This window comes from Sceloporus undulatus, chromosome 6 (assembly GCF_019175285.1).
Source record: "Sceloporus undulatus isolate JIND9_A2432 ecotype Alabama chromosome 6, SceUnd_v1.1, whole genome shotgun sequence".
Lineage (NCBI taxonomy): Eukaryota > Metazoa > Chordata > Lepidosauria > Squamata > Phrynosomatidae > Sceloporus > Sceloporus undulatus.
The window spans coordinates 88941269-88960154 of NC_056527.1; the positions used below are offsets into that span (position 1 = coordinate 88941269).

General features: G+C 41.2%; 1 protein-coding gene across 1 annotated transcript in view; it reads right to left on the reverse strand.

Annotated features, from left to right (window-relative positions):
* The window catches only part of TNS4 (tensin 4), a 41140-nt gene that overhangs the window by 17513 nt on the left and 4741 nt on the right, over nucleotides 1-18886 (reverse strand). Inside the window, exons 2-4 of the mRNA XM_042477058.1 lie at nucleotides 9520-10092; nucleotides 4428-4872; nucleotides 627-1042 (exon numbers count right to left, since the gene is read on the reverse strand). Of these exons, the coding sequence (XP_042332992.1) occupies nucleotides 627-1042; nucleotides 4428-4872; nucleotides 9520-10006 (1348 nt within the window). The 5' untranslated portion in view covers nucleotides 10007-10092. The remainder of the gene's footprint in view (nucleotides 1-626; nucleotides 1043-4427; nucleotides 4873-9519; nucleotides 10093-18886) is intronic.

Consider the following 18886-nt stretch of genomic DNA (forward strand, 5'->3'; position numbering starts at 1 on the left):
CCAATTCTAAAATGTTCATGCTACAACATCTTTTGCATAGTTAATCTCAAAGGTGCTGCGAGACCCCTTTGCATATTTATATTCCAGACTAATACAGCTATGTCTGTCAACTGAATTTGGCTGGTAAAGATGGGAGAGAATTTCAATTCATTTTTGAAAGAATTACCAAAAGTGCACAAATTTCTTCATAAGAAAGAATTTGACATTTTGGAAAAAATTAACAATTAAAAACAGGCGGAAGTGAAATGGGCAGTTACCTCCATTTCTGTCTATTTCTTAAAATCATTTCAACAATCCAAAAGGGGAGGAACGGAGTGAGCATTAGCTAATAGAATTCCTCAAATCATCTGGACTACACTGGTGCTACTCTTGAGCAACATATAAAACATCCCAATCTCTATTGTGCAAACAGGTACACTGACATTTTTAGCCCAGACCATTCTCCCCTCCCCAATGCAGGCAAGAGAGTTTTCTTTCAGAAGCAGCTTAACAATATATTCTTTATCCTATCCACTCCATGAGCAAATGAAAACTGCTGATGAGAATTTCATTTGCAACAACATGTGAATCCAATTAAAGTGAAACAAAGATGGATTTTCTAATCATGGGGCGTAGGAATGACTCACTGTCCAAAGATGAAGAGGAGGAGTGTGAGCTCTCAGAAGATGATTTGTTGGAATGATTAATGCTTGAAAACGTGCCAGAACCAGGCTGGGTCATCTTCAGTTTGAAAGAACCTGGATGAATCCTGCAAGATTTGTGAGATATCTCACTATCTTCTGGACGACCATTGATGAGCACAATGGGGATGGTGGGAGGGGAGTTTGCAATTGGTGAAGGAGAACAACCATGAGTCTGTCCCTTCTGGTATGGATGAGGTAAGGAAGAATTCTCTTTATGGGAGCAAGAAGCACCAGGGTAGTAGGAACCTGAGCCACTGGAACCAACAAAAGATCCGTTGAGGGAGCCAGCAGAGGAAGGACTTTGTGTTGACCTGGACTGAGGAATGTCAGCATCATTGCTGGACAGTGATTGTGTGCTGCTGCAAAACAGAAAGAAGATACAGAAGGATTAAGAGAAATTCATACAATGACTATTTTTGTGTCTATTACTACTACTAAGCATTCATACAGCAATACATAATCATACATTACTAAACATTTATACATAGGACCAGCCTTATCATGAGGCAGAGTGAAGAAACTACCTCAGACAGCAGATGCTGGAGGATAGTAGCTATGACAACATTCTGGATTTTTCTTATGAATTCACCAACTGTTCTTCTCTCTTGGACGAGGGAGCCAGGTAGAACATAAAGCCTATCCTGCATCTACTTAAACTGATCTGCCATCCTCTAGTATGATGGTTGTAGACCCTGTCCTGTTGTCAGTACTGAAGTAAGATTTACCTGCCTGTCCAGTTGATTTCTAGTTCACGTGAGCACATGCATGTGCATGGATTTCCATACCTCATCTTTACCTGTGACAGCACAATATCTTTGGCTGGCTTTATTTACATAACATTCATATATCAGGTTAGATGCTGTACAAATAATTTAAAGTGAAAAAGTCCATTCTTGTGCCATCTAGATCAGCATCTAGTTTTACTTTTGAAAGAAAGCCACTGCCAGTCCCAAAGCAACCCGCTAGTGCTGTCATGTGTTATAAACCTCTCTTTTCTTATCTTCCCTTTGGTTTGAGAGTGGGAGGAGTAAAGGCAAGTGGCTTCCCTCCGGGGCCAAATCTGGCCCCGCAGATCTCCAGTTGCTAATGCCCCTAGTTTGCATTTAGATATTTCTTCTTTAGTTCCACTGGAGCTGTCTGCATCCGGTGGCTTTGTGGCTCTGCTTTGTAAAGGCAACGTGTGGAATCAGCATCATCAAGATTAAGTATTTGGAATTTCCCTAATTTTTGTTACGCAAAAGTGATGATGAGTTAGTCATAGGTAAAGGGGAAAAATTATTTGGGAGTGTCTAAGCTGGGGGGGGGGGTAAAAGCAAACATCAATAAAATGAGTTTCTTGCCTTCTCTCCTCAAACAAGGAATACTCCCAACCACGTGACACCTCTTTCATCCTATGCTGTTTTCCCTTCTTCCTTCCAACTACTGCACTGGATCACTTATTGATCTGAGGAGTCCTTGGTAAAGTGCTCTTGGGAGACAATTGCATTGTTCCGCTCCCCAATACACTGCAACCACTTTCTCCTTCACTTGTCATGGTTTGTGTAAAACCTACTCACAGTCAGGAGGCTAAGGAACACTAAGGTTTGAAAAGCAATTTTAAAAAAATCCTCAGGGAAAATAAATCTTAAGATGGAGAAGAAAATCTTTAAAGCAACCTAATGTGGAGGACTGAACATTCATAGGACTTTATCACATGAGACTATAAGGGTGAAATTTAACAAGATAAAAGTGTCTTTGGCTGGTACTTAACACATGGCACTGTGCCTGTCCTGCTGCTGTCTTGCATTTCATTTGTTACTGCACTGCACTTTTTTCATTGACAGGAAAAACCCATCAATAGGCTCTCAATCTCTGCCAATCCATTATCACCTGGGTGCAATAGATCCCTTTCACTGCAATTCCACTTCTTAAGCAGTCGCATGAGGTGAGGGGATGTGATTCTGCTCCTCTACACCTTCTCCCACCTCTTGCAGCCAGAATGGCTATGAACACCTTCCTGAAGCTGACTGCTATTTGTAAATTTATATAGTAGCTGGTTTCAGGAGGCAGTTGGCAGCTGTGATTGCTCATTCCCACTCCCAGTTGGCATTTTACAGTGCGGAAAACAGATCACATGACCACGGATTACCAAAATGCTTTCAAAGGGAAAAGTGTGATAAGAAACAACATCAAACTGGTATGCTTCCATTCTTAAACTAACATGATTGTGGCAGAATAGCAGGCTGGCGTGACACTGTCCTTAGTGTCCATGGAAATCTGACTGACTTTTTTGGGGGGAGTGGGGAATGGAGAAGCAATTGAAGGGGGAAAATGGAATGAAGTGTTTAGAATCTTGGTCAGGGAGCAGTTTACATTGCAGTATTTTGTCATAGGCTGTACTTGTAATATACAACCTGCAGTTATTGGCACATCTGTGTAACAAGATTAAGCCATAATAATACCCAATTAAAAATAATTATTTACTACTTTATTGCCTTTTTAAAACACCAGGTAAATACTGTACTGACAGCTTGTCTCCAAATTGAAGAAAGTAATCAGTTCCTAGCAATAGATTTTGTGTTTGCTGTGAATTTGTCTAGTGCAGATAACTATCAGTTTTTTATTAACCACTGAACTTTATTAGGCCTCATTCTGTAGGGAAGGAAATAGACTAGAAGAGGTTTGCTATGGGACTGGCCCAAGACATGCTTGCTCACTGAAGTAGAGAGGCAAGGATCCGTAGTATTTTGGCACTTGAAGCCAAATATCTCACAATTTTAGTGCCTTCTGGCACTAAAAAAAAAAATCACAGTAAATTAAATATTTGCTGCCCTTTTATGATGGCACGCCTAAAATTTGCTGCTTGAGGTGACTGCCTGATTCTGCCTAATAGGAGGGCTAGTGCTGGTTGAATGACAGTGAAACTCATAGAGGTGGACAGGTTAAAACTGCCCTGGAGATCTAATGCAGGTGTGAGTCAATGTAGTGGGTTGGCTGGTGTGTGTGTGTGTGTGTTTCTGAACTGATGCCCTGGAACTCTCTGGACCACTAATGGTACCCCGATGAGAAGTATATGGAAGACCACTTTTCCTTTTGAAAAAACTGGTAGTTTAAAAATGTTAAATAGTGCAAAGGTTCCCTGAAACCTATTTATAAGGTGAAATACCATTGCTCTAGACTTCAACTCACTTCTTTTATGACCAGAAAAGGGCTGAGGGCCACAAAGCCCACATTGGGGGCTGCATATAGCTGCAGTATTGCACTTTCCCTACCACTTATCTAGCATGTGGAAGGAACTTCTCCATCCAGGCAGATAGGCAACATCTCTGATACTGGAATTAGGAGGAGGTGAAGGAGAAGGAAGAGAAAGTAAGAGGTTTAGCCACTTTTCTATGCTTTGACTTAAAGATAGGAAACCAAGAAGCTTCTTTCACTAACTGAGTGCCATCTGATATCACTCTTATGGTATATAGACCCTTCCATCATCAGAAGTTAGAATTTTCAAGGATACAAATAAGATCCACAAGAAAAATGTTACAGAATACATAATATGGTGCAGAATGTCAGACAGCCATAGCCTTTTTCTTTCCTTGGTCCTTGGAGGAGTTTTCTTCTCTAAATATATATACATATTTGTAATTCTGTGAATTTTTGAGTACTGAGACTATTGATATCTCTGTTGTATGTGGATGCTGTCATTTTTTTCTATATGACCATTGGCACTAGAAGGATGAATTGCTGTTAGTATATCAACATCAAAGATACCTTCCAAAAATGTAACTGGTGTCTGATCCAGGGCTTGCTGAAAGCACAGAAGTCTCACTGCACCGCTGCATCATCCTCCCATGCTGGGACAACTTCAATAAAATCTCAACGCCTGGGGAGGAAGCCAGGTGGGAACTGGATCCATAGGCAACAGAGTTGTTTGGGTTCCCCTGTGGAATGGAGATGCTCTCAGACATTTGGATGCAAGCTGGTGACTGCCTCCCTGCCGGTGGGAGTTGCTGGGGGCCACCTCCAGAATCATGGCCACCCAGGAAGGTGATGTGGCCATTGGCATCAGTGTTTTCCCCCTGGGCCCTTCCAGAAGGAAACAAACTCCTGGTGTTCAGAGGAGACATGGAATGTGGAGTGCTGGTAGGATTGGTGGAGTTCTGCCAAGATTCCTGACCTTTTGCTCTGGTTGGAGACATTTCAATGTACTTTATTTCTGGTAAAAGAACAAACACAAGACAAAATTCAGAAGAACATTTCTTTGAAGAGTCTTTCCACAACCCTCAACACTACCAGCAGGTTGAAATGGAGAAAGATAGGGAAAAGGGCCATTCTGCTAGTCCGCACATAGAGCATTTGCTGTTTTTCTTTTCCCTCCACACCCTCCTTTTCCTTTTGTATAGTGTGTACACACTTTTACAATGTGTAAGCCTGTGACTGTGGACTATCATTTTAAAAAATTGATGATGTATAAGCTTTCCCAAGACCATTGACTGAGAAGTGGGATAGAAAGACAGTAAAATAACACACCGACACAGACATACTGTAACCATACACAACCATAGACAACCACACACAAGATCAGTCAGAGCTCAACAGAAGTTAGACTTTGGTCCTTTTAAAAAAAATGCTTTATTCATTTAATGTGATAAGCAATGTATAGATAATTAAACATTTTGAATTTTTAATGTTTTAAAAAATTCAGATCTATGGGAGAGTTTGTTGATATTGTCATTTTATTTTGGAGTTTTGTTTTATAACCTTCCCTAGCAGCATTGCTGATGGGAATCAGTGCATATATCACTTTGAATATTTTAAATAGCTTAATCATCCTTACAATGAGCCAACACATATACATATCCTCAGAAGGATAGTCAGCCCCATACTGCAAAAAGAGGATGATGTGAGAAGAAAAATATCTTCCTTAGGGAGTCACTCCATGAATTATCATGGCAGAAAAGAGCTTAGACAATTATCTTAAAGAAGCCTGAATATAAACATGCTGAAGCCACCCATAACTGAGCAGTGGCAAGATGATGCTCCAGGAATATATATTGCCAAATATAGATTGCTTCTTGAATAGAAGTGAAGAAAGTGCAGCAAAGTGAAGTGAAGTGAAGCAAATATGTTTTTTTAAAAAACAAGATCAAGATCTATGTCTTTTTGAGCTCTGATTGCCCCTGTCTTCATTTATTTTATACACTTAAAGGATCTCACCTGCCTGAGCTGGTAAATGTTTCAGCCAGGCAGGGTAAATAGACAAATGGGCTAGACTAGAGACAGAGAACTTGTGATCCTCCAAATGTTGCTGGATTATAATTGACATTAGAGCTTTGGGTTGTTGTCATCCAACAATGTGTTGGAGGCCATAGGTTCTTCACTCTTGGAGCAGATGCACCAGCAATGTGCCATTTGTGGTCCTGCAGATTTTGTTGGACTGCAACTCCCATCAGCCTTAGCCATCATAGCCATTGGTGAGGTGAACTGACTATATTATAAGACAGACTAATATAATCATCAGCCAGCACACAGATATCTAAATAGGAATATGTGCGATTCACTGTGTGTGCACAGGAGGCCTTCTAGGTTAAGGGTCATTGCTTTGATTCCAGGCACTTCTCTTTTCCTGCTACAAAGAGCCATCTCCCTGGTCCTTTATTTGGAAGACAAACAACCCTGCCAAAGCATGGCTTGTGTTATGTAGTCATTTTGGTGCTCATTGTATTACTGAGTGCATTGCTTGTTGACACCTGTATTAGAGGGTGGGGATGCATGCTTCAATGCTTTCTCCTTCTTGCCTCTACCTGACTCCAGAGGAAAAACATCTGGAGGCAAGCAAACCGAGCTTGCGCAAGGCCACACCTCAGAACTGTTTTGACTGCAACAAGGCAATGATCTCACACTGACTTTTTCTGAAATGGATTTCATGCTATATAGAAATACAAATATAGTGGGGACATTCGGGTTGCAATATAAGGGGCCCTCTATGGCATGGTATCAAGGCAGTTTGTGCAGAATTTCAATAAGAGATTAGAAAACTTGTTTTGAGGAGGCTGCAGTTTCCAGAATCCCGTAGCCAGCATGACAGGAAAAGAGTTTCTTTACAAATGTTTGACTCCTAACAACCTTTCTCTTGACAAGTCTATTAAGACACTTCCTCCTACCAAGCATAAGTGGCCTAAAATGAAAATTCAATCCATTTTCTTTCTTTCTTTTACTCTGCATGCATGCTTAAGGAAAGAGTCATAGCTCAGTGGTACAGCACATATTTTGCATACTGACACTCCCTAATTCAAAATGTGGAAGCTCCCAGGTAAGGCTGGGAAAGACTTTCATCTATTTGAATCCCAGGAGAGCCATGTTCTGTCTGATGGAGGAATGTGCAGCTCCTATGGCGTTACTGGACTGCAGATCCCATCATCCTTTACATTTAGCTGTGCTGGCGAGGGCTGATGGAATTTGAAGTCCAACAGTACTTGGAAAATCACACATTTCCCAGTGCCAGAGCAGAAGTTACTGAGCTATAAAGCTCCAGAGTGATCTCATTCAGTAGGAGGCCATTTCCTATATTGTAAGAGAGGAGACACATAGATTTTAAAGGCTTTTCTTTTGTCAACTCATTTGCTTCAAATATTGTCCTGTGTATTTAGGAATTGATTTCTAGGCCTAAAATGCATGTATGCACACACGCACACGGACATACACTTTTGTCTGTGATGTATATAATTATGTTGACACACATGCATATGTGTGCAATTCTTTCCTGTTTACATGGATTTTGCAGGACAATCCAAGACTCTATAAAACATGCAGTCTTCCCCTGCCTACTTTACAAATAACTCTCTCAGTGTGCCTTTTGTAATTAGAAAGCAGTGTCAAAGTACAAAGCCTAACATACTCTTGTGAGTCATGCTGTCTTGTTCTATGCAATGTGACTTTGCCTTGCCTTTCCACTTTGGCATGGCATAGGAGTTTATCAGACAAGGGAAATTCGAAGTATAATCTGATGGCAATCTGAACGCAATCATGGGGTTTAACGTTATTGCGTGATATTCCTTTAACAGAATATCTGTATCTGCAAATGTTTACATTAATATGAGAAAAGTGGCGGCAGGGGGGAGATAAAGACAGGGAGATTGGGAATTGCCTAGGATTGAGCAGAGGGAGGCCATTGCTTCAGGGAGAAAATAAAGAGGAATAGCAGTAGCACACCTCACTGGTCCTCCAAACCACTTGGACTTTTCTTTCTCTCCCTTGAAGAACAGAACTATGTGAGCCAGCCATCCTTTCTTACATCTCCTTAACTAACCTGCAGCCTTCTGCTGTGTTAAAGGGCCCTATCTCATTGCTGCTGGTCCAGCTGGTTTCTGTACATCAAACTGGAGGGAAGATCTTTGCCTCAGGCAGCAAAAAGTTTTAGGCTGACCCTGCAGAGCTGTAATTTATTTTTATTTCAATTTCCTGACATGCCTGGCGGCCATAGTTCAAAGACGTATCTGTGGCGGGAGTGCAGGGTTGGGGAGAGATGACAAATAATCCTTTATTGCCTTTGGCACTCGCCGCATGGAACACCCTCTGAGGCATCACTGGAGTTTTAGAATGAGTAAGTAGACTTGTCTGAACAAGCTCCCTTGCCTCCAGGCCCAGCCAAGCCAAATCAATGACGGAAGGTGTGTGAGCGCGCGTGGGTGCACACACATTGATGTACACGGTTGCATCTAATCCACTGCTACATCAAATCCATTACCATTCAGACAAGTCAGTCAGGTGTTTTAGGTGGAACAGTCATGTGGAGCTAACCGGTGACCCATCGAGATTAGCCAATAGAAATCTCCACAAACTGGAACAAGATGATTTTGGGGTGCATCACCCTAGGTTTAGTTATCCCAAACAACAGATGAAGTGGTAAATTTGTGTCTGACTCTGCCACTTCATACTGCAGGCAGAGACACACTTGAAGAAGTGCTTCTGTATACATAAACATCTAGTAATGTTCCTCCATACATAGAAACAGTGTGGTGTCATGGTTGGTCTGGGACTTGGGAGAGCCAGGTTCGAATTTTCACTTGAGCTAGGAAATTCACATGGTCTTTCTCAGCCATATCTACTTTGCAGGGTTTTAGTGAGGATAGCATGCCTCTTGTTTAGCAGAGCTGGGCAAAGAAGTACTGCCTCATACCTACTATAAATCCTATTTGCCCCTCTCTGGCTTCTGAGGCTCCCATTTGGTCAAGTAGGGAAAATCTTTAGCTCTCCAGATACAATGGCTTACAACTCCCACCAACCTCATCCAGCATGGCTATTGGTAATGGATTGTGGGAGATGTACTTCTTCGCCTCAGCACTAGCCTTTGTTTTTAATTGATACAAGAGAGAGGTTTTTGTCAGCCTTAAGGCCTAGCAACTTGTATTTTTTAAAAAAATAAATAAATAACAGAACATACACAACATGCTGAATCCAATAGTATGTGTTTAGTTAGATTTACACCTATGTCCCCTGTTGATTTTCATGTGTGGTCTCTATTTTCAGGCACTGATGAACACAATATATTTTTGTATGAAAGTCATATACCTTTTAGGGATTTTTGGATACAAAGAAATTTGTGTGCAGATGACTCCTCTCTCTCTCTCTCTCTCTCTCTCTCTCTCTCTTTCACACACACACAACCACACACACACTTTATTTTTTAATATATCAAGTAGAAAATTCACCACTACATGTTCTAGTAGAGCTATTTTGGAGCAAAAAAACAGTCTTACGATTGTTCTACTATATTTAGGAACTGTTCAGTGATAAAATACCAGGAAGCATCTAACTGGCTCTGTAGATTGGCCCTTGTGACTTCGTACATTGAATACCTTACCTGGAGAATCTGCTTCAGGTTTTGGGCCGACCACTGAACTGTTTCGTGGAGGAGCTTGTACAGGACTCTGGGTCTGGGTTGGCTTCAACTGGAGAGGCTGAAAAGTAGGATCAATTTCCAAGATTAGGCGGTTCAACTTTTCAATGGAGACATCCAAAGTTGGAGAGACTGGACAGGTATCCTTGCTTGGTTCTATAGGCTGTTCTTGCACACACTCGTCTGCTAGATTTGGAAGTGACATAGGCATGGCCTCTGGAGTAGATCTACAAGAGTCATAGCAATCCATCTTGGATAGTGCACATGCTTTGGTTTGAGTCAATGAGCTCTGTCTTTCCCAGCCTTCCACTGAGTAATATAAACACTGTGCTGGCAAAGTGCGACAGGACAGGCACCCATTAGGGTGATGCAAACAAGCATGTTCTTCTGGGGATGAAACACAGATTGTTTGTCCAACTCGTACCACCTGACTGGGGATGACTTTTGACATCCTTCAGCATTGAAGTATTCAGGAGTTATCTATGCCTTTTCCCGAGGCTTTCCTCATTCAAGAAGCAGGTTCAAGCAAATGGTACCCTACAAAGATAAGAAAAGTGGTTATGATCATTCTGGCCAAGCATGCATTAGTCCCATAGCAACAGAAAATGGTGAAGGGAGAAGAATTGGCATTAGCAGCTTGAAACCTCCATGTCAGTGAAGCAGTAAATCCAGTTTGGGTTCCAGCCTGAATTATTAAAAGAGCCATCCAAGGTACTAAGCCTCATCTACAGAACAATTCAGCACCTTGGATAATGCCTTTAAAGTTTGGAGTGGATTCACTGCCCCACCATGACTTGACAGTAAACAGTGGCCCTTGGAGAATGAGAATCATAGAATAATAGAATGATAGAGTTGGAAGAGACCACAAGGGCCATCCAGTCCAACCCCCTGCCATGCAGGAAATCCAAATCAAAGCATTCCCGACAGATGGCCATCCAGCCTCCGTTTGAAGACCTCCAAGGAGGGAGAAAAGAATGCATTTAACAAAGGCTGGTCTAGCACATTTTGTTTCCTGGGGCACAGTAACAAATGGTACCACTCTTCCAGGTCAGGTTTTATAGTGCACAAGACAGGATATATTATTTTGACCTTTAAGGTAGAAAATCCCACAAGCATCTCACCCTCGCAATAATAAATAAGAAAGATTCTGCTTTGTCATAAAACTGTGGGTGCGGTGCTTGTAGGATATTCTGATTCAAAATAACTTGGTCAGCTTTGGAGAACTATATACCTTGCCTTGGGTATATCTTTAATGTAGACTAATATTGTTAGGGTCACTTTGCTTCCATCTCCTTCCCACAGCTCTCTCTTTAGCATCCAAATTATTCATCCTGTCTCAGATGCAGTCCCTACAATATAGCTTATTGCTTACATTTCTCCTAAACTTACCTTTTGTTTCTTAATCATGCTTCATATTGACACACTCATAACCCATTACCAGAGTTTGAGAGATACACATTTTCAGAAAATATAGGAGTTTATCAGACAAGGGGAAGTATAATCCGATAGCAATCTGAATGCAATCTTGGGGTTTAACGTTACTGTGTGATAGACTACCACACGCAAATTTGGGCACTGGCATGCTATTTTCAGGCAATGGGGAGCCAGTTCGAATTCAATGCGTATTCACGTAATTGCACGAAAGTAGTGACTTTAAGTGAATGCGTTCTGGCTCCACTTTCTTTTCATTCGAATTTAATAGAAATTCCTCCCATTTGATAAACTTCATAGATATAAGGGAAGGAAAGCATTTTGCATGGGAACAAAGTAAGTCACCTATGGATGACTGAAGTTTTAGGGAGCTGGGGAAGAGGGTTGAAACCTGATCACCGGCAACTCTGATCACTAAAAGTAAAATTCTTGAAAAGGCATCAGCCAAAAGTGAGTAAGATACATCTGTGATCAACACCATCCGTGCTAAACATAAACTGCCTGAATCTTTGTTACAGTAAGTCAGACAAAAGGTTGTCAAAAGAGTTTTAATTATGGACAAAGAGAGAAAAAAGCGAGAAGTTGCATATGATAAAGCAGCTGCTGTAATAACATTTGGCAACCATGTTAGCAGTAGATTCCCATTGCAAGGCAGGAAAGCGGAGGTCCAAATGTTGCCACATTATCAGGAGCAGTTCATGGTCCAAGTGTGTGTGTGTGTGTGTGTGTGTCTAACTTCAAAGTGGCAAGGTCTGTGCTCAGTCCTTGAACTGCTGATCCACAGTATATATTTTTGTGGTGACTTTACACAAGTCTCCTTAAGAGACTTTAAAGTTTTTATCAGCTACTGAAGTGTGCTTTTCAGGAGCAGACAAATTAGTGTTGGAGAATTTATAGCTCAAGCTTGGGGTGGAGAAGCTATGGCCTGCAATTGGCACCACAGTCATGTCTAGCAAAGGCTGACTAAATGCCCTGCAGGCTGATGGGAGAGGTAGATGAGGAACCTTGACAAATACCCAGAACATTATGCTCTAGGATGGTATTAGGTATTAGATAACCATTGGGCATGACCAAACAACTCCTCTTCCTGCCTTCCTTTCCTTAAAAAGAATAGGTACATTGCTTTTCACTGGGCTTCTTCATCAACTGAATGCTCTTTCAGAGGCTGTGAAGGAGTCTAGTGCCTTTTCGTATCATATTTATTAGGTAACAGTGTACATGATGCATAATAGGATACACTATAAGAAAAACTGGTTTCTCAATATTCTGACCACCATCCTTGTTGAAGCTGCTCCATCTTGTGCCCATTCACCAACAGTCTATTTGTCACAATGTAGTTTTATGCAACCTTCTGCTGTTACTACCTGCACAGATCTGTGTATTTAAACTCTGAAAAGAGAGGAAGCCATCTAGCATCCCTCCTCTGCCTTAAAACCTATATAGCAGAGTTGGGAAACTGTGGCTTGGTAGTTGTGTGTGGGGGCCACAATCCCCCAGAGATGCTCCATCCTCCTCCTCCATCTTTTTGGATTTTTTAAAATGACTTCAAAGTTTCTCCTAATGTTTACCAAAATTTGCTTGGAAGAGAGTAAAGCACAGAGAAAGAGTTAACTGTAAGCTGAAAGTTCTGTCTGAAGATGCAATGGATCCAACTAGTTTCTTCTTGGGACGTTGGACTACAATGCCCATCATGCTCATCTGACATGTCTATGACTATTCTGGCTAGGTTTGATAGGAGCCATAATTTGGAACATCTGGAGGGCACTGGGATGAAGAAAATTGTGTAGGAGATCTGTTGCCTTGTAAGAATGCTTCCTTCCCCTCCCAAAATGTTCTGGAGTTGTAAATATAACAAATTAGTACAAAGTCGTCATTTAATGGAAGTCAAACCTGAGTTGGCCTTGCAATTTCTCATTGTTCCCTATATTCATTTTTGGTTGATGAGGGAATGGGATTCACAGCCTTGCAAATCCAGTGTAGATGGCTGAGAATAATCTGGGAGGAAACATGCAGCATACCTAGGTCATGGCGAGGGGTGGACAGACCTATCCCCACAAAAATTGTAATTGCAGTAATCTCTCCATATTTACAGCTTTGATATTTGCGGATTTGATTATTCACAGATTTCATTAATATGTTCTCTCTAGGACTGTCTAGGTCCTCCAGTGCAACTCTGTGGTCAACTTTAACTAAAAGTTGCACTGAAAGACCATTTGTAGCTACTCCAGTGCCATTCTATGGTCAGTGTATGTTGGACATTGACCACAGAGTTGTACTGGAGGACCTAGAGATTCCTAGAGAGGTGTCCTCTCAGGTAAAAACAGTGTTTTTGTTATTTGCTGTTTTTCCATATTCACGGGGGTCTTGTTCCCCTAACCCTAACGAATATGGAGGGACAAGTGTAGTCTACAAAGTTAAGATTGCTTCAGTCAAAACTCAAGACCAAAGTTCTAGCTAAATCTTGTCGTGTGCATACAAACTGCTCTACAGTTTGAATACTGGGTACTGTTGTGCGTCTTGATGTGACACATTACGACATCTCACATCACTGCATTTTCATCTCTTGTACAATTAGATGTTTCTACATGCTGTACTGTTTATGGTCAGTAGGTATTTGTTATGGATCTATATAGAATGGCCACTGCTATGGTGTGAATACCCATCTTGAAAACACTGCAGCGTGGGTCTATGGAACAGAGTAGCCAGATACAGAATGAAAATCAAGCCATGTGTAAGAATGAAATGCTGAACCAGGGGTGGATACTAACATATGAGTTTATTTTGTCAAATATGATTGATTGGTTGAAAGATTTCAAACACACATTTTACACTAATTGGTTCCTTGAACATCAAAACCAGGGTGTTTATATTTACTTCAGAGAGAAAAGGGTTAAAATCACCAACATAAAGTGCAGAAATAGTAGAGATGCTTGGCTATGTCGAACATGCAGGATCAAATTTACTCTTAGTCAGTCTGGATTTGAATATTGAAAATACAGTACAGTAAAGTTAGTTATAGAACTTGGGGGGGGGAGGACTGTTGGGGAGTACAACTCCCAAGGTAAATCTAATACCTTTCGTCCAAACAATACCAAGGAATACTTTTTCCAAGCTCTCGATGACTATACAGCTGCACAGGCTCAGTACACAAATAACTTTAACAACCCAAACCATCTGATTTCACATTTTCAGCAGCATTGCTGGGATGGTAAGAGAGGAATGTTCTACCAAGCTCTGGACCCTGTCCTTCCTTGAAACTTAGCATACAATCTTTTCAGTTCTTCATACATTGAGAATTACATCTTGAACTACAAGTCCCCACTAACTCTCAACATAGACTGATATGGACTGATGGGCATTGTAAGTCAAAACATCTGGAGGGCCACAGCAACCCATCCTGCTGCATGATATAGTTTTGAAAGTAAGTATGTTGCAAAGGGGGAGGTGGTTGGAAGGAGAAAAAGAACACTAATAAGACTATGCATTGGTGTGGACTTGAAAATGCAGATTTGTGTATTGCTAAATAATATTACCAATTTAAAGGCTGTGGAGGAAGAAGGGTGGGGCAACATTCCAAGGCATTTGTCCTTCGAACAAAACAAAAAGTACACACTATTCTTGGGATCAGTTTTAAGCTTAAGAACTCCTGAGGCAATAACAATATTATTCCTGTAACTTTTAATGATGGAGTTCACATTGAAAGGAGGCAAGTCCTGCCTGCAGGCAAACCGTTTACCATAGATAATAAAGGAGACAGAGGGAGAGAGAAACAAAAGAAAGCAGAAAGCTGGAAGATATATAACTGTGAAGTCAAAGGCATTCATGGCCAGCATCCATAGTTTTTTGTGAGTTTTTCGGGCTATGTATCTTCATGTGAAAATACCAGCCACAGATGCTGGTGAAATGCCAGGAAGAAAGTCTCCTAGAACATGGCCACATAGCCCGAAAATTGTAGTTATATAGCTGTTTGGGAAAGCAATTTTAGTTAGATAGATTTGCAGGTACCTTTTTAAAAATAGGAAGTGATGGGACAATGGTGCATATGCTAGAAAGAGGCCTGTTGGACAAGAAACAGAAAAGAAAGAGAAAATAGTAGAAAATCAGAACTGAACTGAAATTTTTAGTTCATAAAGGAAGAAACAGAACAGAGCTTGGAAAAGTTACTTTCCTGGATTACAGGACCAAGAATCCTGCAGCCAGTATGGTGCCATGATGGCTTCAGTTTTCTGTGGGTTGCAATCCAAATGCTTAACTTTCCCAAGCTCTTGAAAAGAAGATCGACAAGGAGCTGGAGAAAGTATGTAGCTTGCATGCCATGTTGCAGAGAGCAAATTTATTATATTTATATCCTGCCAAGCAACTGAAGGCATCATTGCAGCCTCTCCCTGCTACCATTTTCATCCTTGTAACAACCCTTGTAAAGTAGTTTAGTGTGGCTGGGTGTGACTGGCCTAAGGTCATCAGCAAATATTCTAGCCGAATGGTGATTTATATGAGGTCTAGCAATATACTTTATCTCCCTTGGCATCATTCAGAGTTATACAGATGTGCCCTAAGGGAATGCAAGATGTTCAGTTAACATTGTGGCTGATTTCCATTTGCTTAAAGCAGACAGGAAACTGCTGTGGAGTCAGAGACTATTTTGGAATTGGTGAAGTGTATAAGGACTGCACTTTTTGGGTTTTCATTAAGGTTTTGGTGGGGAAGTTTAGAGAGTCAGTGTAGCATAGTGGCTTGAGTGTTGGACTACAACGCTGGAGACCAGGGTTTGATTCCTTGCCTGGCTGTGAAACCCACCAGGTGATTCTGGACAAGTCACACTTTCTCAGCCTCAGGGAAAGGCAATGGCAAAACTCCTCTGAACAAATGTTGTCAAGAAAACCCTATGATAGGTCACCTTAGGGTTGCCATAAGTTAGGAATCACTTGAAGGCACACAACAACAACAGTGGGGAGGTTTAACTTTTTGAGTTAATACATAAATATCTAAAAATACATAATAATGAAAAGCATAAAACAGGAATATATGTGAAATTAATTACAATTAAATCTTCATTCATCATCATTTCAGTAAAACTTCTATCACTAATTATGATCAAATAAGACCAATCACTTATACTTGATTAAGTATTATTAAATGTATACTTATATATAATCTGGAACCAAATTTCTGGGATCTATTCTGTTTTATATATATTCTTATACTGATTCAGATTTTAAAAAAATCTCCTGTCTGATACTGACTGTATGTTAACCCACTTTTATTTTCTTTTTTGTCCTGGCAGCAATGAAGAGCTGGGCAAGATTTATTACTGATATTACAATTGATTGCTCTAGGGATGCTCATATTGTTGTTTTTTATTGTTGTGCATATTCTCTGTGTTACAATTGTGTTGAATTTTATTTTTTTTAATATCAAAGATTTATATGCTATTTATTTTATGCAGTACTTTTATACTGTTGCAATTTTATGTTGTACTTATTCCTTTTGTATGTGAATGGCCCATGGTTTAAGCATTAATAAATTACCACCACCACTACTAAAACTTAAATATAAATTCATCTTAAGGTAACTTTAATGAATATGGCTTTGGCTATAATATTGCCTATTGATAATGAACTAAAAGGCATGAAATTGACTGATGATAAATCTTAGGTGTGTTACAGACTGCCGGATTGCGGCGGTCTCCTGCCGCCGCCACTTCCAGCGGCCGGGAGCCGCAGCGGCCAAACCACGCGGGGCCCAGACACTCCGAGGAAGGAGCGCGGAAATCACGCTCCTTCCTGGGCCTTGGAAAAGATGTCGCGAGGTGCTAGTTGTGCACTTGCGGCCTCACTTCTGGGGCGCGACGTGCGGACGCACTGCGTCCGCTACATCAATATGGCAGCGGCCGTGTGGAACGGCTGCCACCATTTGTTACAGACTCTGTCCGTAATAGGAGTAGGGGCGTCTCTTCTAGACGCCCCTTTTTCAAACTGGGACATCCTGTGGTCGTCCGAAATGGCAGTCTGTAACCTGCCATAGAATCATAGAGTTGGAAGAGACCCCAAGGGCCTTCCAGCCCAAACCCCTGCCATGCAGGAACTCACAATCAAAGCACACCTGACAGATGGTAATCCAGCGTCTGTTTAAAAACCTCCAAAGAAGGAGACTCTATGATATTGAGTAAGGTCCATTGCTCTTTGAATATAATGCATTTGGTGGATTGACACAAATTTTGGCAGCAGAAATGCAATTTCATTTTTGTTTAATTGAAAATCCTGGGGAGCACTGAAAGGAAGCCTCAGCTATACAAGGCCTGGATCTCTTTTAACACACCTACGCCACCCTCTGCCTTTGTATTTTGGGGCCCCAGTTGCATAATGCCAGGAAACAGATCAACATTATATTGGGTTACTGATTACATACCTTGTTATTAACTCAGTCAAAACAAATAAGGCTTGGTAACTGTGGCAACTCTATTCTTCAGCCTCACTGGCACACCCTGGTAATCCAGATGAGCCACAAAGGAACCCAGTGATGATTAAGGTATATGTAATCTATGATCCAACCTTACTTTCCCTGTTGCTGCCAAGCTCAGGAAATATGCAGCTCAAATTTCGAGCGGGAAAAGCAAATGATGGGCCCATACAGACAGGCCAAAATAAAGCTTCTTCGGATGACTTTGGAGGTTTGCTGTTTAAATGATGCATTAGTCCTAAGAGTTTGGAAGCTGCACCAAAATCACGCTCCAGTCCTTAGGACTGGAGCATGGCTTTGGTGCGGCTTCCGGACTCTGGGATGCATGTATCATTTAAACAGCATACCTCCAAAGTGATCCGAAGCAGCTTTGTTTGGGCCTGTCTGTACAGAGCCAATAAGTACATCATTAAAGTCAGATGTGAACAAATGTTGCCCCAACTGTGGCCATGCGTTCTTACTTTAAATAGGATTGTAATTGATTTGAGGACATCCTCTGATGAAAAGGCTGCCTAATTCAACTCTTCCTTAAAGATCAAGAATCCCAGGAAGGGAGACCAGGGAGACTTTATCACACGGGGGAAATTGGGGAATTCAGAAGACATTATCCAGGGAAAGTCACACTCCCTCTAAACAAATCTTGCTAAGAAAACCTTGTGAAAGGTTCATCTTAGAGTCACCATAAGGCTGAAATGACTTGAAGGCACACAAGAGCAACATCGTCCCAACTATGGCCATGGGTTGTTACTTTAAATAGGACTGTCATTGGTTTGAGGGCATCTGCTGATGAAAGGGTTGTCCAATTCAAGAATCCTCTCAAAGGAGACCAGGGACTTTATCACACGGGGGAAATCAAGGAATTCAGAAGGCATTATCCAGGGAAAGTCACACGATCGTGGCTAAGATTATCACATGACATTGAGATTAGCGAGGGTTTATCCCAGGAATAACCAGGGAATAACCAGCAACAAATCAGGCTGGTCAACCAGCAAATGAAATTTTGTTGTAAATAAGTGTTCTCTTTGTATTCTTTTTGAGTGAGGGATTTTGTCTCTTCTTCTAATGTGCATGTGGCCACTCTACTTGTAGATCAGTAGCAGAAGAGGATCTGCATACAGGGAAATTGTGGTCAGTAGCATCTAGAGTTTGGATCAAAACTATTTGGCCCTGGTCCTAAATATACCAATGTCAGTTATAATGCTGTTCCTGATGGTAGTTCTTTCACTCAGTATCTCCTACTCAGGCCTAGATTGTCAAGGCTCCCACGACCCATATAAGTCTATTTTGTCTGTATGTGGAATCTATATATCTTTAAAAAAAAACATTTTAAATAACACATTTGATCATCTGCCCAGTACAAATTGATAGGGAGATTCTACCTCTTCCCAGTTAGGGCCATCTCTACCGTTAGGCAAAGTGAGGCAACCACCTCAGGCAGAAG